Source organism: Microtus ochrogaster, chromosome 15, assembly GCF_000317375.1.
Source record: "Microtus ochrogaster isolate Prairie Vole_2 chromosome 15, MicOch1.0, whole genome shotgun sequence".
In the NCBI taxonomy this organism is placed as follows: domain Eukaryota; kingdom Metazoa; phylum Chordata; class Mammalia; order Rodentia; family Cricetidae; genus Microtus; species Microtus ochrogaster.
Window position 1 is genome coordinate 1,274,674 of NC_022017.1, and position 25,054 is coordinate 1,299,727.

The 25,054-nt window shown below is 50.9% G+C and overlaps 2 protein-coding genes across 2 annotated transcripts; both read right to left on the minus strand.

Moving 5' to 3' along the window:
• Positions 1-8,019: 8,019 nt before the first annotated feature.
• Positions 8,020-12,074, minus strand: Hoxc10 (homeobox C10). Its single transcript, XM_005353795.2, has 2 exons — positions 11,324-12,074; positions 8,020-8,297 (listed from the first exon to the last, which is right to left on the minus strand). Exons 1-2 carry the CDS (start codon positions 12,072-12,074, stop codon positions 8,020-8,022), a joined length of 1,029 nt encoding a protein of 342 aa, XP_005353852.1.
• Positions 12,075-21,907: 9,833 nt separating this feature from the next.
• Positions 21,908-24,101, minus strand: Hoxc11 (homeobox C11). The gene is made up of 2 exons (XM_005353796.2): positions 23,420-24,101; positions 21,908-22,140 (listed from the first exon to the last, which is right to left on the minus strand). Exons 1-2 carry the CDS (start codon positions 24,099-24,101, stop codon positions 21,908-21,910), a joined length of 915 nt encoding a protein of 304 aa, XP_005353853.1.
• Between the last annotated feature and the right edge of the window lie 953 nt (positions 24,102-25,054).

The following is a 25,054-nucleotide window of genomic DNA, read 5'->3' on the forward strand; positions in this document are numbered from 1 at the left end:
GGAGAGAGAGAGAGAGAGAGAGAGAGAGAGAGAGAGAGAGAGAGAGAGAGAGGAGAGAATGAATGAATGAATGAATTAAGGAAAAGAAGGCAGGCGAGATGAAGAGACCTAAGAACAAGGAAAGGAAGACTCTCAAAAAACAAGGAAGGGAAGGGCACAGAGAGGCACAGGCAGGATGGGGCTGGGCTGGGGCTGGGCGCAGGCTGACGGAGCAGCAGAGCAGCCGCAGGAGCAGCCGTGGCATTGTGCCGTTCTCTTGCTTGTCCGGGCTTTGCCGCGGGACCGCTCCGGGCGCGGCGGCCACTTCTGTCTGGACACAATGGCGTAAGAGGCCTCCTTTCCTCCCCCTCTGGGAGACCTGCTCCGGTGGGAATACTAGGCCGGTGGGACACAGAATCTGAGTTAGCCCGGCAGTCACTTCAGCTGCTGGGGGCTAAGCCACATTCTAGTCAAAGAGGAAGACATAGAAGGGGAAGAGACAGCATGCCTGCTCTTTTCTGCATCTTCACAGGGCGCCAGGGCCTGTCTGTCTCTACCCCAATGTTCCTAAACAGAAGTTCTTAAGAACCCTCGTCTATTTGAGAGAGCCCCTCTTTAGATATCTTGACTATAATGAGACCTCCCTTCTCTCCTACGCCCTTTGCACACAACCTTCTTTTCAGCTCCTGAGCAGCCTGCACACCCAGCCTGCCTACCCTGCAGAGGCTGCTGCAACTGGCACTCAGGAGCACCATTCAGGGACCCCTGTCTCCCTCAGATCCTTCAGGAAGCAGAAGAGAGACAGTTGCCTTGCCTTCCTTTTGAGATCAAAAACTCCAGACCCTCCCCACTCAGAAGCAGGCTCAGCTGTAGACTGGGAAGCAGGCCTCGCCCACAGGCCCCTCCTTGCCAATGCCCCATTCTGTCTATGCCTCTCAGAAAGAAGAAGTCTTAAGGAAGGGATCTGATAGACACTGGGAGTCCAGAGCCCACTAGGCCTAGGTCCTGCGTGTGGGTTGTCACATTTAAAAGCTAGCAGATCAGGGATGGGAAGTGGTTTTCTCTAAATCTAGGCTTGCAAAGATGTGGGGATACCAAAAGGAGGGTCTCATCTTGGGGTTCAATTGCTCTTCTATTCTATTCCAGGACTTTCTCTCATCCAAACCATCCCTTTCCATTTTCCTTAGCCCCGCTGGAGCAACCTGAGAGACCTGAGGATGCCAGGAGTAACTGTTGGGGAGGGAAAAGGCCAGGTCTAGTTGACAGTTCTGTATTCGCTGGAGTTCCTACCTTTCCCCAAACACATCCAACAGATTTCAGTGGGCACAGGAGAGGAGTGCCCTGAGGGGGGAGGGGCACACTTCCTCTATCCCGTCAAACCTGAGCAACTGAGACCACAATCAAGCTAGCACCGTGGGAAGGACAGACAAACAGATAGGCTAGAGTCATCACCCCCTCCCCCTGCCGGGTGTCTCCCTTTTAATGATTTAAATTCCCTCCGGTTCAATTCACACCGTCAAGTTCGGATTAAATTTAAAACAGTCTTTCCTCTGTGCCCCCAGCGGGTCATTCGAACCGCCGCAGGCAGGGAGCCCGCTAGCTGCTCCTCAGCCTCCGCCTAGAACCGAGAAGGCCGGTTGCTTTCATTTTCCTTCTCCCCTGAAATGGGCTCATTTCATCCCTCCGCTGCCCTCTCCCCTTCCCCGCCCCCTCCCTGGTTCCCTTTCTACTTCCCACCCCATCTCTCCTGATCCCTCTTTGTTGAGAAAAACACACCCACACACAACTCCTTCTAGCTAAGGCCTGCACTGGAAGCAGAAACTGAGCTCTCCTGCCTGCCGCGAGGAGATCCACGTGCTACCCCCACTCAAGGTGGGTATCTGGGATCCCTGAACACCAGGAGCCAGGCCCCCAAGCTCAGCAAGCGTGAAACCCCCAGGGCCTGTGAACGTGGCCCTCTCAACGCCACGGCCTGCCGGCCTGCCTTCGCGCCCGCGCCCCCGCCCTGCCGCTCCGCAGCAAACGGTGTTATTTCCGGCTCCCCCAACACAGTCCGGTTTTCCAGCCTGGGGAGTGGCTGGATAGGGGAGCCGCCCCAGAGCCGGGGCTGCCCAGTGTTCTGACTCTCATTGACTCTGAGCACGTTGTTACCTGATCTTTTGTGTGATGTATGTATCGCAAGGAAATTTGCAGTGACTTTGGAGCCCAGACTGAGGAAGCGTAGGTGGCGAAATGAGAGACAATACAAGCTCGAAGTACAATTAAGGAGCCGCGGGCCTCCCCCCCCCCTCTTCCGCGCCCTCCCTGCCCGACTAGGAGCTGTCTAGCTTCAAACCTCAGGGCGACTCGCGAACCTAGAACCGGAAAAACTCAGCCCGTGGCGGAGGGAGCCAAAGAACTCCACGTCCAGAAAACAGGAAGAAACTCCCTTCCAACTTGGGGGTGCCGCCCCGCCGAGTTGCAGAGAATCCAATGAATAAAAGTACACATTCCGACGACGAATTTTTCTCAGCCTTTGGAAGGAGTGTCCGGGTTTGAGAAGTCTCAGACAGACAGGCAAGCGGCATCTCCCAAGGCAGACAGACTCACAACATGAGTGTGAGGCTGAAATCATACACAGGTTGAACATCCCAAGGCCTCCTTGCCAGGCCTGACTGGCGCCGATCTCCCTACCTTCTCTCCTGCCAGGACCTCAGGCAGAGCCCCCCTTGCCCCCAGGCTTGGTACTTTAGGCTTGGTCCAATCCCGCCTTGGGAAGCCTCCGTTACCTGTTCCTCCGCTCCTCACAGCCCCAGACGCAGGACAGCCGCCTCCCGCCCAGGGAGGGAAGCCCTGACCACCGCAACCGCCGCCACCCGCCCTCCTACCCTCCCTCCCTTCTTCGCCCTCCCTCCCTCCCTCGCATGCTGCCGCTGGCGGGGCCCTCCCGCGGGCAACCTGCTCTGGACCAAATCCAGGTATCTCCGAAAGAAAAAAAAAAAGAAAGGACCGCTTATATAGAGAGGGGGGAAAAAGACCCAAACTGCATTTATTTTCATGCTGTGATCATTGGTTCGATCTTAGTTTGGTTGTTCGGGACACAGCCCAGTAACCGCCCGCAGAGGTGTGCAGGGCCTTCTGCCTCGGCTAGGATGACCGCCGCGCCGGGCGCACAGCACGCTTCCCCGGTACTCCGGGCTGCCGCCACCCGGCAGCCTGAACACCCAACAGACCTCAAGGTCCTTCCTACAGACTCAACATCCGGTTGCCCAGCTCGCCGCTGACCACAGCCCAGGAGTCTGCTTTGCTTAGTCTGCAGACAATGTCCACACACAGTCCACCTTGTCCCTGCTCTCTCATCCGCCCGGATGGATACCCCTCCGAATCCAGCCATCCGCTGGGTTACACTTAGGCAAACCTCGTCCCCAACAAGGGACCCACACAAAGCTCTATACGCTACTCTTCTCATTTATAGCCCCCCCCCCCATGCCCGCTTGCCGCCTTCACGTCACCTGTTCCCAAAAAGGGCTGCGTCTCCCAGCGAGTGAACCGAGGCAAGGCCGATTGCCTGGGTGAGGTCCCAGGAAGGCCACAGAGGATTGAGGCCACAGCTGGGCTGAGCCTGAGACCCCACAGCTGCGAGACGTCTCAGAGACCAAGGCTCTCCTTGGTGAGCTCTTGCCTTTTCCTCCTGCTCCCGCAAGTCTCAAACACACGCCAGAGTTCAACTCTATAAATCCTGCTCCCCTTTCCCATATCATAATTAAAAAAAACCAGTAGGGGAGGTTTTAACTTTTATTGCGATTTCTAGAGTTGGGTTGTGGAGCATATATTAAGTTTACGCTTATGTGCTCTCGGCGGGGAGGGTCCTTTAAGAAATAAAAATCCATCTTAATATCCTCAGATGAGAGAGATAATTTTTTCCCTCCTCTTCACGCTGTTACTTCTGAAGACTCCCTTCTAGCGAAGCGAATAAATAATTACCATCGCCTTAGCCGTGATCCACAGTCCCAGGGCCCCCGGGATGGACTCTGACCATAAGACTGGCCCTCACCTTGGCCCTATGAGACCTTGCTCTCTTTCTCCCAATCTAGGGAGGGGATGCTCTGACCCCTGACTCTTTGACCACCTCCTTTAAGCCCATCAACTTTGAAATGGAAATAGGGTCAAAGGCACTCAGGCACAGAAGCCCTATGTTGATAAATTTCGGCCCATCGGGGCGATTTCTGTTAGCCAAGTGATCTTGAACACCTTGCTCCAGCCTGAGGTTCTTTTTACCCAAATAGTCTCTGAAGCTAAAGGCTGCATGGGTTCCCAAACCAAGGCATCTCCTTATATATCTTCCACTACCTATTAGCCTATTATTTTTTCTGGAAATCTCCCTATTTCTCTGGGAGCTATAGAAATTTGAATACTTTTCCTGCTACAAAGGAGTGGAGGACAGACAGACCGAAAATTCAGCTGGAAAAGGGAGAGTCTATGGCCATTTTCTCCTCCAATGTCCATGGAAGGCAAAATAAATTTGAGAGACAGACAGGCATGCACGCTGATTGATCTCAGAGACACCAGAAAACCTAGAAGGTACAGATAAGGAAAAAAAATCTACATGCATGTAAGGTCACACTGTTTTCTTCTTGGACACCATGTTGAGAATATAAAATTCTCCATGATAGTTTGTTAGAGACATGATTGCATATGGTATTCCCTGCTTTCATGATCATAGTTATGGAAAGGGTCCCTAGGACTAGACCTCCTTCCAGTCTCTAAAAACAGAGCTGTCTGTCTCCCTTTTCCCCAGACCCCAATTTTTTCTTTTGAAGACCAAGAAACCTTCTTTGAGATCCTTCTCCGTAGAAACCAAGGCCAGAATTGAGAAAGCCGAGGGGAACACAGTGGAGGAGACCTGTTAAGTTTCTCATTGCTCAGACCTCCCTCTGCCCCATTCTTCCCCCTAGCATCAGCCTTCCCAACAATATGGTAACAGTGGGGGCTGGCAGCTTCTGTTTACTCAGACATTTCCACAGAACACAGGACAGGCAAATGCTTAGCAGCCACAGTCTAGCAGACACACAGACCAAGGCCTAGCGGCAACAGGCAAATAGAAGGGCTTTTGCCCTTCATGGGGTGTGTTTGGGACGACTTCTACTTGGACTTGGTGTTTCTCCAGTAACCTACCCACTTCCCCTATGCATCTTTTCCCTGGAGATGGAGCTGTGGAGGGTAGGGGAAACCACAGTTCTCAGAATTCCTTAACTCTTAGAACAACACCCCCACTTTCCTAAGGAGCCCTGCTCTCTCTCTAGAGGTGGCAGGGAGAGACACTAACCATTTCAGGGATTCTCCTTTTTCTATGAGCTTTTCTTTCCTTTATCGACTCTTCCCCACCCTGCTGCCCAACTGAACTGGCCCAACAGGCCAAAGGTAAACTCCAGGATTTCCTTGGAATTGGCTGGACTTTCTTTGTCTATCAGCTGGAGCCAGGAGACAATAGCTACAGGGGAGAAAGAAAAACCCTCTCCCTCAGTTGCAGACATTGGGGCAGGCTGAGAAGGAGACGGCTGTAAAGCAGGGTTGTCCAGAATTTGTCCCATGGCCTCCACTCACAGCCTGCCCTCCTCAGTCTGCACCCACTTTGCCCTATCTGGAATGAGGATGGTGGGGCAGTCCCACAGGGGAGGGAAGGGTTAGGAGAGGTGGATTGGGGCCCTCGACGAAAACCGACTGATGTAACTCAGGCAGTTTCTTGTTGCCGAGTTCAAAACTCAATCCCAACAACATGAAACTACCTAAGCCACAGATCAGCTGAGCAAGCAGGGCCGGAGTTTTGGCTTTGCATCTATCCAAAGCAGAAGGGAAGGGGCTTAGGGAAGAAAGAAATTCAGCCCGATCCCCTTTCCACCCTTACAATCTCCCTAAGGACTAGAGAGCAGACTTTGGGTGGCTGGGTAGGCAAAGGATCCGATTGCCTCCATTAGTTTCTGGTATAAGCAAACTGCATTTGGAAAATCTGGTAAGATGGGGCCTCTAGCCACTAAATACCTGCCCCACCCCCAGTACTGCAGTAGAGCTATGCCCCTGCATCTGGGCCTGGTCCTGGGGGGCAGGGAGCTGGATCATTCTTCCACTCTTGAGCTAGGTCCCCTGTCTTGTCCATCTGACTCTCCTGTGCTCTCCTCTCAGACTCCCTGTGCCTCAGGCTTCTCAGCAAACAGGGGTGTCTGGACCACAGCGCCTGTGCTCTGCTTTCCTTCCAGTAAGGTCACTGCCTGGCAAAGCCCTACAGCTAGAAAACACAAGGACCAAGAACATAGACAAGGTTCACTCCTATACCAGCAAAAACAAGAAAACCTAAGCTTCAAGCTCCAACCCTATTTTCCCCAAAATACAACCAGACCGAGAGACACCTAAACTAATTAATGGGTGGACTTCCAAACAATCCTAAGTGACTGCAAATATAAAGAAGCCCAAACCACCAATTTACCCCCCTTTAACCCCAAACCCCACGGTAGCAGTGGGAGAGGATAGGGAGTTCAGAGCCGCTGCCCTCCACTGACGGCAGCCACAGACAAATCCGAAGCTCTCAGCAAACACAGAAGCCCTAAAACACCTTCCTCCTTGTTCTACCCGCTGCTCGCCAGGCACCTGGGGACGCCACTAGTCCTCAGTCCACCGTCAAGAGAAGAACAAGAAACCGATTCTCTTACCTTGTCGCCGCTCCTCCTTCTCTTGCTGCCGCTGGCGCTGCTGTTAGCTGCTGTCGAGGGGCGGGGGTGAGGCTGAGGTCCTGGTGCCTCTCCGGTGGTTAAGTTTATTCCTCTGTTTAGATGGGTGGGGGTTCCTGAGGTGCTCCCCAGCAGTGGTGGGGTGTACCCACCCCCAGTACCGAAGGCAATCAGATCCGTCTGCTCCTCAAGATTGCAGTGTGCTCTCTGCCTCTTCCCTCCTCAGTCACCTTTAAATGCATCTTTTACTGCAGCCCCACATTATATTTGCAGATCATAAAATCCACCTCTCGCGCGCACCAAGACCGTCCTGACATTACTGTTTTATGACCTTGACTTATTGTGGTCACCTGGATAATATTTAAATCAACGTTATGGTCTCTCACTTACATTAAACCTGCCAAGAGACATTCTGGAAAGGCTGTAGAAGATGAGTCAAACACAAAACACACACATATCCACACACTCAGTGTTTTGGGGGAGGGGGTGTCTCTTAAAAAAAGCCACTAAAAACAAAAAAACACCCATTTGAGGATTAAGATTCCGGAAATTTATTAGGATTTTTCTCCATTAAGGAAGCTACATGCAAAAGATACAACATACAGAATATCTTTAAATAACACAACTCCCAGACAGGGACAGGACAACTCCGGGGGGGGGGTGTCTTTACTTTGCTATGTTCTATTTTTAATTATTTTGTTCTTGATGGAATTTCTGAGATGTTAGTAGAAGGGAGAGACAGGGTGCTGGGAGGGGTGGGAGAAAAGCAGAAAGCAGTACAAATCCTTCAAGCAGATTCTCAGAGTCACTGGAAGGGAAAGACACAAGGAGGGCTGGGTCTAGATGCTGGGCGCTATGACAAACACACAAATACTAGACAAATTTTCAAGACTGTCTATTATTCTAAGGGGGGAAATGCAGCAAGGAGGGAGCAATCTGACTATGCTCTCCGAGGTTACAGACCCTCTCTGGTTGATTTCCCCTCTTTCTTCTCTCTATAATGGGGTGGATTCTGTCTTAGCTTGCATGGGGAGCAGAATGCTGCCTGTGAGTGCATGGGTGAGTGGGGTTACACGACACACACACCAGCCACACTCCCACCCCATCCTTGAGGGCACGCACAACACCCCAAAACCCAGCACCCCATTTCTCATGCTTTAGGTGGAAGCATCCTTGCAGCACAAACCATAGGTCCCTTGGAAGGAGAGTCTGAGGTCTTTGCTTTTTTTTTCTTTGCAGGCGCGTTGCATTTATACTCAGGGAGGGAAAAAAATACCACCAGGCACAAAGGGAGGAGGGGCAGGAAAAGGAGAGATGGGGAGGGGGGGATGACGCTGGCTCAGGTGAAATTAAAATTGGAGGTCAGTTCCCGGATCCGATTCTCTCTGTTCATTTTCTTGAGTTTCATTCTGCGATTTTGAAACCAGATTTTGACTTGTCTGTCTGTAAGGTTAATGGTCTTGCTAATCTCCAGGCGGCGCTCTCGCGTCAAATACATATTGAACAGAAATTCTTTCTCCAATTCCAGCGTCTGGTGTTTAGTATAGGGGCACCTCTTCTTCCTTCCGCTCTTTGCTGTCAGCCAATTTCCTGTGGTGTTTTCTGCCTTTATCTCCTCTGTTAAAAATAACATTATTTACATAAGTATCCCTGGAAGCAGCAAGCCCTGGGGATGCAGCTTTTGGAAGCCTCTTGGGGTGAGGGCAAATGAAGATGCTACTCTGGCTGCACAAGCCTGGGGGGCATATTCTCTGGGGCTTTTGGAAATCCTTAGGGGTCCAGACTTAGAGGGAAGAAAGATGGTGCTTATGCTCAAAGTATTTACTAAATTTAAATTAGTCAAGCTCACCTTAACCTAACAGATTCCGAATGTCTCTCCTGATCCGGGGGATTACCCTAAACCTCACCAGGCTTTCCTTCAACTCTTTTCTGCTCCAGATCTCAAAAAAATCCAGTCAGACAGGAAAAAAAAAATCTTCAATGCCCTCTACCCCGCAGCTCAGAGTCATTTCCTGGAGAGCTTTAACCCCTCACTCCTTGAAGGGGTTCTGTCCCTGTCTCTGCAGCCAAAGACATCTCAGGACTGCCTGCACTAGGCCCCCAGCTCTTATTCCCACCTGAATTGCCACAAGATTGCTGTCTTTTTAGAACTTTAGCTCCCCCCTTCTCTCCTGGCCATGAGCTTCAGGTACAGCGAGGCAGAAAAGCCTGTCTGAGCAGCGGGGGCAGAGGTGCCAGTTCTGAGGCGATTCTCAGAAAACTTCCCCTGACCAGAGAGGACTTAAGGTCAAGGAAGGGAGACACCCTAAGGTATTGTAGTCCCCTAGAGTCTATGTGTAGATGGGTGTTTGAAACACACACACTCACACACACACTCACACACATACACTCTCACACACTCACACGTATACACAGAAGGGATATTGTTAGCTTCTCTTCCTAGTAGGTATTTTTGCTGAAATGGATCAACCTTGATCTTCAGGTAACAGAAAGGAACACGGCCACCCTTTAAAGGGGAAAATATAGTTTAAAGACTAGGGAGTCATTGATACCTAGCAAATAACTTTGCTGACAGCTAGTGTGCACCCTACTTCCTTTTTTCCTTAAGTCAAGTGAGGCTTCTGGGTCCAGGGTTTTGTAGGGATTAGTGGTGGGAGAGTTTCCTAGGGCAACCAGGAAAACAGTCGGGGTGAGGGGTGGGAGTGGGGGGGATGCAAACTTGAAGCTATAGTCCAAAAATGTCAGTGTCTTTAATTATTCTCCATTCTGCACCTGCAGCTTCTTGCCAAGCTGTTTACAGGCTCTCCACATCTTACTCTGCCCTGTTGATTTTTTTATTGGGGTTGTTGGGTTTTAAGAGGAGGAAAAAAATTGCAAATGGACCTTAGCCAAAAGCTCTTTCCCTCTGGCCTGAAGAAAACACCAAAAAGGGTGAAGAAAAAGGAGAACAGAAAGTGCAACCTCTGGGTGTTAGTTTGGTGTAGGAAGGGGGAGAAGGAGAGAAGGGGAGTCTATCAAAGTGATTGTCGTTTGGGTTTAGGTGGTAGATTTATTAACCTTGACTTTGCTTCTTGGTATGGTTAGGACAAAGTTTGTTCTGCCACAGTCCTCTACCCCAGTGGATGAAATTAAACGTCGCTTATATGTGTTCCATAATGGCATGTGTGTGATATGGTGCCTCATGCCCTCATCTTCACAGGCACAGACATGGTCATCTTCTGGCCAAAATCTCTAAGGACTGATTTACCAAGGCTATCTTTGCAGAGCAGACCCCAGAGGGTAAGGCTTTGCCCTTGTGCGCTAAAAGAGTGCATGTGCATGTGTGAGGATGAATGAGTATGTGAGGAACACAAGAGGGGTGTGTGTGTGTGTGTGTGTGTGTGTGTGTGTGTGTGTGTGAGGGGGGCACAGGTTGCCTGCAGACATGAATGTGCAGTTGTGTCCATATACAAAGCACTACACACAAGGTTCAGGACATCCCCAGCTTGATTAGCTTTCAATTCATCTACCTTTACACCAAGGAGTCAGCCTCGCACACCACCAGGAGCCAGTGTCTGGAGGAGCGGGTTTATTCTTCCCTATTGGGCCTTTTCTATTTTTTTTTTTTTGCTCCAACTTTTCAGGGAAAGTCATTGACCTCAGCATCTCAATCCTGTTCCTGTTTCAAACTCTGTATTTTCCCCATAGATAGCAGCAAAGGGTCCTGATGCCCCCAGCTACAGAGGAAATGAATCTTGAACCCTGAGCTTGAACTCTGGCTGAACATTCCTTCTTGAACCAAAAATCACAAAGAAATCCAACCAATGCCTCACTCCTTCTCAGGAGTAAACCGCTTGCCACGCACACAGAAAATTTCCAGCACTCACTTATTAAGCAGCTTTTGAAAAACAATGGGAAAAACATAACTAGTAAAAATAGAGAAAAGAAATTTTTTTTAAAGATCAAAAAAGAAAAGAAAGGAAAGAAAAAAGAAGGAAGGAAAGAAACATTTCCAATGCCCTGATCCAAAGCCCACAAGCCAAGCATCTGGAGGAGGGAGGGATGTGGCGGGCAGCCCTCCACCTCCACCCCTTCCGGCCTCAGCTTCATTGCCCAAGGCCCCTGCCGAGACAGAAATCGCAGGGGTGCAAGCTGTACGCACAAATCGGACCCACAAACAACAAACTGTGTTTCGTAGGAAACATTTTTTCCAACTAGGAAAATGCACTGAAGATAAATGATTCATCTCTAAGCCTTCTCTAGTCCCCTGCCCAAGGATCGCCATTTTAAGCATTTTGTGCGCTTTGACCTTAACTGGAGACATGAGCCCCCAGGACACCCTCATTGAAAAAAGCAAACCAAAGCCATCACGCGCCAAGGAATGACCACGGATCTGGTGCAGCACAGGGTACCCGCAGGCTGCCTGTAATACTCATGTCCTCCGCCTATGTACCCAAAGGCCGGGCTGGCCTGGTACTTCCAAGTCGCCTTTTACCTTCCCCTGCTAAATGACACTCCACCACCCAGGCGATTGGCAAACAGAATCCTCAAACTCAGGTATTTTCAGAACCCCCGAGTTCCCTAGGCCTCTGCTCAACCCTCTCTGAACACGAAGACCAGTGCCCCCAGCGTCCTAGCCGGCCCCGGGGCCCAGCCAGCCTTACCTTTAGCTTCGTTATCCGAGGTGTCTGGGCTGGAGTCTGCTATCTTGGCCCGTTCCTTTTCATTCTCCGAGGGGCTGCTTTTTGGGCCCGCCAGACTTTGCTCCGTCTTGATCTCATTGGGACTGGGGGTCTGGCTTTCGGACTTGGGGGTCTCAGGAAAACTCACTTTGCCCCCAAGCTGAGGCGATTCCAGATGTTCAGCGCGCGGGTTGAGATTGGCCCGCTGCTCAAAAGGGGCTTCGAAGTCGTTGGCCCCAGCACAGTGTGGCGTTTTGTCCAGCGCCGAGTAGCTCGGGCTGGCGCGGTAATAGCTGGGTACAGGTACCTCATGCTCCCCAAGGCAGGACTCCGGCAGGGGGTGGGAGTAGAGAGCTGCCTCGGGACCACTTTTCGCCCTCTTCTCTGCACTGTACATGCAGCAGACATTCTCCTCCTTGACACTAGGTGGGTAGGAGCAGGAGGACAGAGGCCTGCCAACAGGTTGTTCCAGGCGGTAGGCGGCTTTGGGGTCGCCCCAGGAGTCCAGCTGCGAGAGGTAGGACGGGTAGGTGTTGAGGGCCAGGTTGGGGCTGCTGCCCTCGTCCCTCTTGGAAAGCGAGGGCGCGAGCCCGCAGCCCCTCATCACCCCGCAGTTGAAGTCACTCCCAGATTGCATATACATTCCTGCGCTCCGGTTATAGCGCTCTCCTCCTCCCGGCGCAGCCAAGGGCTCCGCGTACGAGTTCGGAGTTACATTGCGAGGGCATGTCATTTTCAGAGAGAGGGGTTTTTAAGGAGCAATACTACAGCGGACGAGCTGACATCTTTTTTCCCCCATCAGGAAAGGGGGGGGGGGTTTGGAGGGGTGGGAGGAAAAAGAAGGGGAGGGGGGAAATATCAGCTCCATAATTATCCGAGCATTCGGTCCTCACCATGTGACGGCTAGACCAATGGGATTTGAAAATGGCCTTGATGATTCAGACGGCCGTGACGTCAGTGGGGTCAAGTTGTCGGCAGGCGGAGCGCGCAGCGTGGAGTAACAGCGCCACCTAGCAGCTGCCTCGGGGTAGGGGCACGGGAGCCCTTCCTGGCGAACAAAGAAAGCGCCCCCCAGTCTGCAGGGGCGGTGGGGTGGTGGTGGAGTGGTGGTGGGATGGGTGGAGGAACGTGGGGATGTTCTGGGAAGAGTGGGGTTTGTTTACAGAACCAGCCCTTAACTCCCGGGAAGAGGGGGGAGGAGAGGGAGAAAATGCGGGAGAGAGTGAGGCAACCAGGGCTCAAAACAGTCAAATTCAAATTAAAAGGTCAAGACAAGCTCCAGGTATTCCTTCCCATCTCTTCACCTTCCACTTGCTTCACTCCAAACCACCGCTTCTTTTCTTGGGCTGGGTGCCTGGTGATGCTTTGGGGGAGGCGGGAAGGATCTCCAGTGGGCTTAGGGCGAAAGAGAAAGTTAAAGAATCAATCAGGACTAAAGTTTCTGCTCTCCTGCCTCCTGGTTTCTCCAGCTTGGCCCTTGGGCCTGTGAGCTTCGGACCACCAGTCTTGGAGGTTAGTTGAGTTGCAAGTTTCTTGTGGGCGATTAACTGGGAATCTCCAGTGTCTAGAGTGGGCTGGGATAGGTCACGGTCATTTAAGGGATGCTGGGCAAAGGAGGATCCTAGTGGACTTTGGGATCACTGGAGGAGGAAGCTGAAGACTAGAGGTATCCTGTCCCCAACCCTGGAGTTGCAGCCTGGGCCCTACCGGATGAACATCTCCAGTCTCTGGCCTTTGTTGGCCTTCGAGCGGGTTTGGTAGGGTGTTTTGCTCCAAGCCCTGGCAGCCCTTCTTTTCCGCTTGACCTTGTCCCTACTAAAACAAGAAATATTCCTGGAGAGAAAGTCCGAACTTGCAGGCCTTGATTGGGTTGGAGGAGTGGCGCATGCATGCCAGAAAGAAGTGAAAGACGCAATTAAACCTCATCAGAGAAGTTTTTTTCTTTTTTTAAAGCGATTGGTTTGGGAATATTTTTTTAAAAAAAGAGCTGTCTGGTGTGTGTGTGTATTACTAAAGTGAAGAAGCAAGGGGAAATGTGTGTTTAAAATAGTTCGTTCGATTTCTCCATCACCTTTCTTCCAAAGAGAACTAAACTCTCCACCCCTTCCTCAGGAAACGGAATCCGGAGAATAACTTGTCTTTCTGGTAGTCCTGCATTTTTTCCTGGGCAGAGGCAGTGGGCTTCCCATTTTCCGAATGACCAGAGCCTGGCTGAGAAAGGGTTCCAGGGTCGAGCGCACCGGCGTGAGTGGAGAAGCTGGACCGATTGCTGGAGGCCCTAGCCAGCTATAATGGAAGTGGACTAAGGAAAAAATTGTGCCCCGAATTCCCCCAACCAGGTGTGGAGAAGAAGACCCATGGGTCCCTTGATTCCAGGGTAAAAAAAAAAAAAAAATTGAAAGATCTGTGGCATGTAAGGCTTGTTTGCAGGCCTGCAGGCCGGCAGGGGAGATTTGAAATAATTTTGTGTTTTTGTTTGCAGGGGTCACCCTGGCTTCAGCCTGTGTGTTATCCAGGGCAAGGTTAGGCTGTTTAGGCCCCAAACCAGACTTGGGACAGTTCCCAGCAGCCGTCAGTCTGGGGAGCCATTTGTTCCACTGCCCACCCCGCGGGAAACAGCCGAGACTTTATGGCCACTCTGTTTGTATTATCTGCATAAGTCTTTCCCCATGAGTTTGATCGAAACCGTTCCCTTTTACGAGGACCCAAAGAAAATTTCCCGTCATATTTATCATCTGGGGATAAAAATTTAGTATGGGAACTGATATTTCCTCATTTATGGGACGATGAAATTAAAGACCAAAGCAATAGAGAACTATGTGGCTTTGGGGGCTCCTCCTCCTCCTTCACATCTCCTTTATTTCCTCCATGTCCCTGGAGTCTGTCCTCTCAAAACCCTGCCCTTGTCCCCTGTTCTGGACTCTGGGAGGGCCCTTTTTCCAACATCCAGGTGTGGCTGGACTACCTCAGCTCTTCCCAGCTTTTACCTCAGTGACAGGAGCTGGGGAAGGGGCAGTGTCTCCATCTTGGACGTGCTGTGCTGGCTAGAGAGAAGGTTTTGAGGGAAGAGCTTTGCAGGGGACAGTGGAATTGGAACCCAGTCTGAGGGGAGATAGTGAGAGTCAGAGGAGGTTGAAGTCGAGATTCTAGAATAATCCTCAAACAACACACCCCCAGACAGAAACTGGCTAGCTATCAAGAGAAACCCTGTCTCAGAAAAAACAAAACAAAAACAAAACAAAAAACAAAAACGAGAGAGAGAGAGAGAGAGAGAGAGAGAGAGAGAGAAGCAAAGTCACCCAGACTTTCTCCCTGACCAGCCAGACCCCCCTGCCTCACCCCAGGCTCACCTCCAACCCCAGTCATGAAGTGAAGAGACTTACTTAAGGTTTCTTACCATTATTAGTAGAAATGATACCCTCAGGAGAAAAGCTTCCTGCTTCAACCCCCACCTCCTCACAAGAACGAGTAGTGTTTAAAGTTGAAATAATTAGAAGTATGATAAACACGGCCCATTAATGAAACCAGAAATCAAATTTATCAGCCTTAGTGGGACCCCCGTTGGGACAAATGTTTGCCTCTAATTATTCAAGATAAACGAAAACCCAGCGCTGTTAAGCAAGAGCCCGCTGGCTTGCTCAGACGGATGCAGATGTGAATAACTTGTTGGCTTTTTCCGAGACTTTGGAATCTGTCTTAATGGAGGTAAAAGGAAAGAAGTGAAAGCGAGGGCCCGGGTAGAGAGCATTTGTGTGGATCGAGGAAAGTCCTGTCTAGTCTGGGTCCCAAGCCCTGCCCCTTGGACTCGCCTTCCTGAGGCCTTGAGCGAAGGCAGTTTCCGTCCTATTGTCCCGGCCTGGCGTTCAAAGGCACGCAGGCCGCCTTAGCTACCCGGTCTGCTGCATCTGCCCGGAGCCCACTGGCCTTACCCAAAGGCCACCCTTGGTCACTGAATGGGCCCCAGGGGAAGTCTGTGTTGCTAGTCAACCCATACATTGCTTTTTAAAGGCTATCGCCTCAACTTCCCCCATTGTAGAGAGCCCTGCACCTAAGTCTTCCTCTGGGTCTCCCCCTTTTCTTACCTCAACAAGGAAGTGAAAATTCCAGGGGCTGCAGGCCAAAGTGGGGGCTCAGGCTGTGCCTGTGTCTCAACAAATCCCACCCGCCCTAAGAGTAAGGCCCGGGCTCCTTTCACTTTTTCCGCCCGCCGATACAAACACCGAAGGGCAGTCCTGTTGAACTGGACTGGGCCTCCTGGGCCTTCTGCGGTCTTTGGGTCCGCGAGCAAAGGAGCAGAAGAGGGTTCAGGAGCTCCTTGCTGGCTCCAGAAGGGCCTAGAAGTTCTTTGGGGGCAGATACCCTAAGGGTCCCTGCGAATAGATAGAAATGAGGCTGGGCTCTTTCCGACATAAGCCCAGAAGTACCCAGTTCTCTCTGAAAACTGTCGGAGGTTTTTTTTTTTTTTTTTTTTTTTTTTTTTTTTTTTTTGAGAGGTCAAGGATGGTCTGGGGTAATTCTGAAGACGGTGAAAAAGAAGGAAGAGTATATCTTCTTTTGGAATAAAAATTATTAAATACAGTTTTAAAAATTGCATACTAAAATCTCAAGCAAAAATGCAAAACAAAATCACACCATTGACTGTTAGGATTATCTTCTTGCTTTGGAGGCCGAGATTAATCGTTCTTTCCCCAAATCTTGAAGGAACAATTCGCCTTTCTTCTAGAGCACCATGCTCTGCTTGAATCTAGAGCAGGGAAACTCCAAGCAAAATGTGGAGTGCTCAGAGGTTCAGGGGAGATAGGTTTCAAACAGGTAGAAAAGGTGAGGGGCTGAGGACGGCTTCTGTTCTGTTCGGATTTGCAGCCCCTCGGGCAGGCAGGCAGCGCCGCCGCCGACTCGCTCTCACGTTAGACATAGTGCACACTTGCACCCAGAGGCTGTCGAGCATAGCGTCTATCCACACGTCCAGCTTGCGGTTAATCGCATGTTCACAGCCTCATGTATTCACTTCTACCCAAAGCGCTTCCTGAGATCCTTAAATCCTGAAGTTCTCTGTCTGCGTCAGCTCGACTGCTTCCTGGCCCTTCTGAAACCAGTTATTTAACCTAGCCTATGGAATCGAAACCAGACCGCACAGACCTCACAGAGAAGCGTCAGGAGGAGGAGCCCAAAGGGAGGAGGTCTTGCGGGGAAGGCCCTGGTCCCCACTTTAGTGGTTTGTTTCTGAGTTGCCTCCGTAGGTCAGATTTCCAGTCAGTGTGGGCTGGTTGGGCTGCTTCGCTCCTAAGGGTAAAAAAACAGGAACCTCCATCACCAGCTAAATTTCTTTTCAAAGGTTTTTGTTCCTTTTCCCCCCCTGTTTTTCTTCCTTCCTTCCTCTCGTTTCTTTTTCTCTTCATTATCTTTTTATTGTCTCCTTATTTTTTCCCTAAGACTCCAACTTGTTTTCTTGTTTCCCCCTTTCCTCTTTTCTTCTTTATCCTTGCTGCCCCTCCCCGGCTTGCGGCTTGTGGTGGCTTACTTAGTTTTCTCTGTTGTGCTGAGCTATGTGAGTAGGGGAAGCGACAGACTGGATTCGCGTCTCTTCGTTCCAGTTGCTCCGGCTTGAAGTTGACCTTCTGCCTTTAGCCTCAGCTCAGCTCCTCACAAGGCGAAGTGTACAACAGTGAACAGCGGAGGTGGCCAGGCCTCAGAGTCGCCATTAGAGGAAAGGAAATGCCGATTCAGAGGCAACTCCCCATCAATGCCAAAGGCTCCTTGAAATGCCAGGCTCATTTCCTTCACACTGAAGAAACTTGGTCTACCAGACCCACAATTAAAGGAAAGTTCCCTCATTTTTGTTCTGACTCCAGAACTGAGCACTAAACAGACTAAAGTTGAGCTTGTTTGTGCTCTCAGCACTAGGGTTAGGAGCATGAGAGGGGCAGGGTCTGTCAATGACAGGTAGAAGGCAGGTCCAAGGAGTTATATGTAAGTTGACATTCCAAGGCTATGTCACTACATGAGTACTTTTGTTGTCCATAAAGGACTCAGGAGAACTGGAGCCCTCTGGGCCCTTGCTGTCTCTGATTATGTAACAAATGCAACTTGTAGGCACGAATATCCTGCTAGTTTGGATTTTTTTCTTAATTCCCCAAAGCAACAGGACTGTGTGTGTAAAAGCCCCTACCCCCAAATTAGGATTTTGAGTCAGGATTATAGGACTTTTCTTCTCCAAGAAGTGGGTAGAAGGAATGTATATAGGGGAAAGGGAGAGAGACAAACACTTACAGAAAGACACGGGGGGGGGAGAGGAAGAGAGAGAAAGAGGAAGAGAGAGGAAGAGAGAGAGAGAGAGAGAGAGAGAGAGACAGAGGAAGAGAGAGGGGGAGAGAGAGAGGGGGGAGAGAGAGAGAGAGAGGAAGAGAAAGAGAGAGTAAAGCAGGCTCTAATGGGGAAGGCTTGTCTACTGCTGACATTTCGCACTGTGTGCATCCGTAAAGAGTACATGTCAAACGCATGGTGGAACGCTCTCCTGAATGCCTGTGGCTTTTGTTCTCTGCAAGGCCCCAAAGACAGGTCCAGGGTAGATCTCAGAAAGGACTGGTTTGACTTTCAAGCCCTTTTGCCTTCCACAAAGGAAAGTACCCCCATACACATATGATGAAGCCTCAAGGCCCATCTTTCTCTCCCCCTTCTCAAGGATTTCATCCTGTGTCAAGACCTGAGCTAAGCCATTTTTCTTCCTTCAAGGAGGGGGAATCTTGTAAAACTTTTATGCCAAACAAAGTTATAAAAACTTCCAGGGCGTTGCCTTTTCTAAAGGTTTATATGAATAATAAAGAGTGTTGTCGCGTGCAGACTTACATTGGCCAGCTCTGGGCAAGAATGGCTTAGTCCACAGCACTATCCCTAGGGCACCAAGAAAACCTCAGCACTCTCCACTTCAGGGAATGCTGGCCTGAAGAAGAACTACCCTACAGATTCCTAAGAGGGAGGGAGGAAGGGGTAGTGCCCTTGACTTCCTTGAAGTTCAAAGTTTTCCTTTGCCTTTTTGAGAAAAGGCCTCTCTTCTGTCAGCCTTCTCCAGATTGTTCCTGCCCTTCTGGCCAACTGGTTATGGGTAACTCCAGCTCTCCAGTTAGCTGGTTATAGGTAACTCCAGCTCTCTGGTTAACTGATTATGGGTAACTCCAGCTCTCCGGTTAACTGGTTATGGGTAACTCCAGCTCTCTGGTTAACTGGTTATGGGTAACCTCAGCTCTCTGGTTAACTGGTTATGGGTAACCTCAGCTCTCTGGTTAAGTAGTTATGGGTAACTTCAGCTCTCTTGACTTTCAGCCGCCTGGTCTGCGCCTTTCAGTACCCCACCCCACCTCCACCCCTGCCCCCACCACAGCAAAGCTTCCCAGTCTTTCTGTCTGGGAGATCTGGAACCAGGGGCTCTCTGTCAGAGTGGGGGTGGTAGACCCACCTTCAAGGCGCCTCTGTTTTGCATTTCCCCAGTCACCCAGGGTCTGAGTGACAAAGAAACTCCAAATCCAAAGCTACCTCCAGTCCATTTCTCATTTCAAGCACCCCTGACTCCCCTTGCACCCCTAAAGACCATAGTGGAAAGGCGGTGGGGCCCAGAGTGCTCTCTCAGTCCACACCACTTAATACCCTTGTAAACTCCCACGTGCGCTATAAACTTGGATTTTTACAACCAACATTCCTCCTTTAGCTCCAGGAAACTTTGAACTCGGCCTCTGGTTTATTTACTTGGGGGGTGGGGAGCTGGGAGCTGAGAAAGGCTGAAGGAAGAGAAGGGAAATGTGGGGCAAAGGGGTCTGGGGTATTTTGGAAGAGCCAAGATCATCCACTGGGGGTTTGTTTACTATTTAGAACGGAAGCGTTTTCTAACACAGGCCAGACTGGGTCGTTAAGGGCGAAATGAAACTGGGTTTAGAGGCTCCGGACGCTTTATGGCGGCGTCTAGACTACGATCTTTTGTTCCTGGGCAGCCTTGTGGCTGGAGGGGATTACCCCAAGGGGTTGAGCCCAGAGTGTCCTTGCCAGCTCTGGCAAGGGGGGGGGGTTGGACGTCCCAGGAGTTTGAAGGTGGGTTTGTTTAGGGGCTAGAGACCCTCCTTTTTTTATTTTTTAACGAAGGGTACCACAGAAAGTCAGGTTCTTGGGTTAAGATCACACAAGCCTTTGTTTTTTCATGATGACTTTCTTCTCATCTTTGGAAGAGAGGTTCTTTTCTGGGCTATGTATTTGTGAAAAACTGATAATTGCAAGTTTTAAATATTTTTCTCTAAGATCAGGAGTCCTTGGATGCTAATAATTTCTTTTTAAAATAGGTTTGTTCTATGGTTGCCCATTGTTGTATAGAAAATATGTCCGCATGCTAACAGTCACTGGTATAGCTGGATATAGTGGATAAACATCACATCTCGAGACATTCCCCCCTCTCATGCACACACAGAGGACCCTCGGTTCTATTCCTGTTCACATTCATTAAATACCGACAGTGTTCACACACCAGGGAGGACAGGTCACACTTGTTCCATGCAGAGGAAAGTGCACAAACCACACTACTCAAGTGCACACATAGAGACACTGCTTTGAATGATAAAGTTTTCCTGGGTGAGCACATCAAAGAGTGTGAGCCACAATACAGCAAAGATGGCAAATCTCAAAGAGCCACACTTAAAAATTAGAGATTCAGCAGATACCTCAGCTGCAGGAATCCCTGTCATCAAAACAGTATCTAAACTTGAGACCCAGGATGCTTTCGCCTTTCATCCAACAATGTAACATGAATGAAAATATTTTCTTGGAATTCTAATGGGACAGAGAGACAGAAGAAAAATGAAAAAATTGGTCCTGAACCTCTTACCTTAAATAACAAATTTTGAAGAGATGAGTGAATGTCTTTACTGAAAGAACTGAAGGGTTTAGTTAACTTTCTACAGAAGTAGAGAAGCCGTGAAGACTGTCCCCATAGGTCACCTTCCTTCCTAGTGCCCTTCAAAACACATCTCTGGGGCTTTTTTATACTGGAACATCCAATGTATAAAAGTCAGGGTGGCCCAGGCCTAGGCGTCTGGTTCTGTCTGGAGAGAGAGAGAGAGAGAGAGAGAGAGAGAGAGAGAGAGAGAGAGACCTACCTTCCTACCTTCAGCTCTACATATTTGACTACAACAGACATCTGGCAGGAGGGCCACGGTGAAGCCAAGAAAATTCCTATAAATTTAAATTTGAAGATGGCTACAATTAACTCCACAACAAACATGTACTTAAAAGAAGCATTGCTGGGCATTTGGACACAGCTGGAGTTGCATGTGAGGAAAAGGAGTTTAGGACTAACCATAGAATGTCCTTTGCTCCAAAGCTGGAGCAGTCTTTGGCCACCGCTTGCCCCAGCCAGTGGAGCTGAGCACCAGCGTCCCAGCACTGGCCTGCTTCACCTCAAAAGGCCTGGTTCTCACTAGCAGGCTCTCCCAATTGCCACAGCCTCCTTTTCCTCCTCCTCCTCCTCCTCTTACACTGCCACTACCACCTCCTCCTCCTCTGCTGTTTTGAGAACGCAGGGGGTTTTAAGAGGAGAGGGGTTAATAAAAAGGTCAAATAAAATAATAATATTGAACAGAATGGAACATCTTTATTTGCCACCAAAAAACTTCACAGCAATCCCTCTGAGACAGAAGTAGAGTGGGGATTGCACATGTACACACGCACTCACGCACATGGACAGAGATGGGTGATTAGAATCTTACTCCGGTTCAGCCTCCCCCTTCCTCTACAGGTAAAGAGGTTTATGAAATATTTACAACAATTCAGCCTCCGCTAGAGGGAGGGGCCCAATCCCATTCCTATGCTTCCTCCTCCTCAATCCTGTTTCTTTTTAAGGAGGTAACAACTGCATAAACTAGCAATAAATGGGGGGACACTGCTTTGGAAAAGGTTAGGACACCTCAATGCACCAGTTAGGAGTTTTCAAAAGAGGGCTCTACACATTTAGGGCGAGAACGGCTAGGCTGAGGCGGGGCCAGGCTCAGACGGAGGTACGACTTGGACTTCGCACACCTAACACCAGGTCAAAAGTACAGGAATTTCACAGCAAGGCAGGATCACAGTTAGCAGTCCAAGCGTGGGGCAAGATGGGGCAGGGGTGGGGAGCCCAGGAGGTCTTGCAGACAAGGTGGCTCAGCGGTTCTTTTCACTCGGGCTAGGGAAGGTTTGGAGTTCAAGGATTGTTCGGCTCTGGCGCCCACTGTGCTCGCCCCTCCCCCTCACCCAATCCCAGCAGCAAGACTTTGTGGCAAGGTGTATTTCTTTTAAATAAACAGTCTTGGGCCTTGGCGCCAACAGGGTCCACTGGTCACGGGTCAGGCTCTCCCCTCACTCCCTTTCCAGGCCGGGTCTCTGTCCCTACAGTGAATTAGACCCGAGGCGAAGGAGATTCTGGAAGAAAGTGTCAGTAACGGCAGTGGGGGGCCAGCCCTGGCCACAGTCCAGTTTTCCACCCGCGGAAAAAGACGAGTTATAAAATAAAAATAAAATAAAATAAATTTCCCTCTTTCCCTCCCCCGCCTGCAGTTACAGCAGCGGATTTCCGGAAAAATACTGCAGCCGGTCTCTGCTCAGTTTTTTTTCTTTCATCCTTCGGTTCTGAAACCAAATTTTCACTTGTCGATCAGTCAGGTTCAGCATCCGGGACAGCTGCAGTCTCTTCTCTTTGTTGATGTACACGTTGAAGAAAAACTCTCGCTCCAGTTCCCGGATCTGGAATTTCGAATAAGGGCAGCGCTTCTTGCGGGTGCGGGGGGCGTCTGGAGGGAGGGGAGGGGGCAAGTGCGAGGAGAGGGGAGAGAGACATGTGAGACCCCGGGCGACCCCAGCGGACCCCAGCCACTGAGCGCTCGGCCTCATTGCCGATCTCAGTCCCGCCGGCGGCAGCAGCCCTCCCTCTAGGCAGGCGACTCTTCTTCCGTAGCGGATCCCACTGTTAAGTCTAGCTTGGTTCGCTGAGAGCCTGGTGTTCCCTGCCCCTCAGATCAGAGCCCTAGCTGACAGGGTCTGCGGATGGAGAAAAGCCTGTCTGGGCCACGTGCGTTCCCTGGGGTGCCCTGCCCGCTACTCCTGGCTGCTCTTGCACCTTCCGAGTGGCCCTCCCAAAGCTTCTCCAAGCCCACCGACCCGCCACCCGTTCCTCCAGAAACCGGAGAGAACCACGGAAAACCGGCGCGAAGGAGTGAGTTTAGGCGGTGGTAGTGGGGAATCAGGGAGGAAATTAGCGTGCAGAAGTAGCTAGACACCCCAAGCCTCCTGTCAGGCCCTGGCGCCCCGGGACGCCCCGCCATTTGCCTGCTAGGCTACGCAAACAGCCTGGCAGGGCCTACCAAGAGACTGTAGACCCTGGAGAGCCATCCACACCCTCTGCGCAGGGAGCTTTGATCTTTTCCACACTCCCCCATCGCCGCCAAATCCCAGCTTGCCCGGATTTCTACTCAAAGACCCATAAGAGCATGTAATTTGAACATGTTGTGTTTTAAAAGTCGTTTTAAAAAGAAGCGGAAGCGGAGCGGACCTTGAAGCGCCTCTGTGGGTTCCAGTTCTGTCACCTCGCTTCTGTCCCTACCTCTCCTCCTCTCTGGGTTTCTCCCGGTCTGTCCCTCGCCCTCCCCTTTCTCCCCCTTCACCCCTCCCCTCCCCCCCACCCCCCCCCCCCCCCCGCGCAGCCCGTCTCCCCATCCTTTCTTAAACTCTCCTCTAAGTTCATGATCAAAGTTAATATCGCCCGAAATGGTGGCACTTTTAAAAATTTCACAGACCGAGGGAGATAACGGAAGGGGGCTCACCCGGCTTTTCCAAAGAGCCCCTCTCCCTCCCTCCCCACCCCTTCTCTATCGTAAAAAGTCGAGTCGTTGGGAGAGAGGGCTTTGTAGGTTATAATAAAATCCTTTGAATGCTTATAAAACTCCACATAAAATCGGACTGACCCAAAACACGAGACTGTCCGCGCTCCGTTGGCCTCCCTCCACCCCACCCCCGCCCTCCCTCTCCGCTCCCTAACTCGCTGCCCTCGGGTTCCCGGCCGCTGCTACCTACTGGGGGCGGCTCCCTTGGCCGGTTCCTTGGTGGCTGAGTGGGCAGAACCAGACGAGCTGGGATTCGTGTTCGCCTCCTCGGCCTCGGCCTCAGCACCAGCCTCTGCCCGGGACGCTAGTCCCGAGGCCGGGGCCGCCTCAGGCTCCCCCTTGGCCTCGCCCTTGCCTGAGCAGGGGGGCTCGGCAGGCGCCTCTGCGCCACCGCAGTAGGCGTTGTCGAAGAAGCGGTCGAAGGCTTGGGGCAAGACGCTGTTCTTGTTGACTGAGGAGTAGAAGCCGGCGGGGGCCGCGTGCGGGGCGCTGGGGTGGTGGTGGCCGCCGTAGGAGCCTTCATTTTTCATGAGGATCTCAGTGACTGTGGAAGGAGGCAGGCACTCTCGGTGCATAAGCTCGTCGGCCGCCGCATAGCAAGACGAGTAGCTGTTCCGATGGTGCCACTTGCCGGACGGCTCCAGGCCATAGGAGACCTCCCGGACGGGGGGCACCTGGGCTGAGTAGGGATAGGAGATCTGACGAGAGGGGGCCTGGGGCAGGAAAGAGGAGACGGTGGAAAACTCAGGCACGTAGTAAGTGCAACTGGGCAGATAGAGGTTGGAGGCGCAGCTCCCTCGCTCGCCGAAGTCAGCACCCCTCTCCTTGCGCGAAGGCGAGCAGAAGTTGCCCAGGTTGACCGAGTTAAACATCGTTCTCTTCTCCTGCCTGCTCCGGATGGAGGTTTTGGACCCGGTCTAGCGAGGGGGGAAATTTTGGGAAGGCGAGATGACGCGTTATCCGTCTTAGTCTCTCTCCCCGAGCACGTGATCCAAAGTAGATATTGTCATATATCAGTTCGGAGCACTTCGCAGACGTAGGAGGGGTTCTCTCTTAGGTAAGATCGGGGACGTTCAGGCGATTGGTTTGCAAACACCGCAGAAACATTATGAAAATCAATTGCAGATTTGTATTCGTTTTTCTCTCGTCACTCCCCTCCTCTCCATTCCACAGAGCGAGCAAAGGAGGGGAGAGAGAATTGGGTTGGGGTGGGCGGTGGGATGGGCGGGGGCTGGGAGGGGGTAATTGTATATTTTTCCTAGCTTCTGCTCCCCCCCCCCGTTGATGGAAAGGAGGAGAGCTTTCCGTTTAGGGGGTCTGGATCCGCTGGAGTAAGAGGAAGGACTTTTTCCTACCTGATTCCCCTAGGAATATTGAATCCTCTTCAAGTCTCAGGAACTCTTACCCCTCTACCTGAAAAATCAATACCTGCTTACAGAGTTTGAAGAAGTCTTTTAGATTATTTTCCTGGCCAAAGCCGGGTGAGCTCCCTTATAGGACAGGATTGCAAGAAGAGTATCTGAAGTTTGCCAAAGGTGAGGCAGCCTAGCTAAGAGTCGATGTCCCAATTTTGCCTAGCTGGCTGTGCTGCCGCTGGCTAGGGACTCCTATTAGTCATAAACCAGTGGTGAGCAGCATGCCAGCCGCCCAGTCGGTGCCTGGCAAAGTCTGGGAAAAACCTTCTCTAATGTTGTGTTAAATATTTAGTATGAGAGAGTGGCCCTGGGTGAATATTTCATGGCTGCCTTTATTGTCAATCAATGTGCAGAAAGCTACAACCACTGTGGATTTTAAAATCCCAAACCTCAAAGAAAAAGATTAGAAC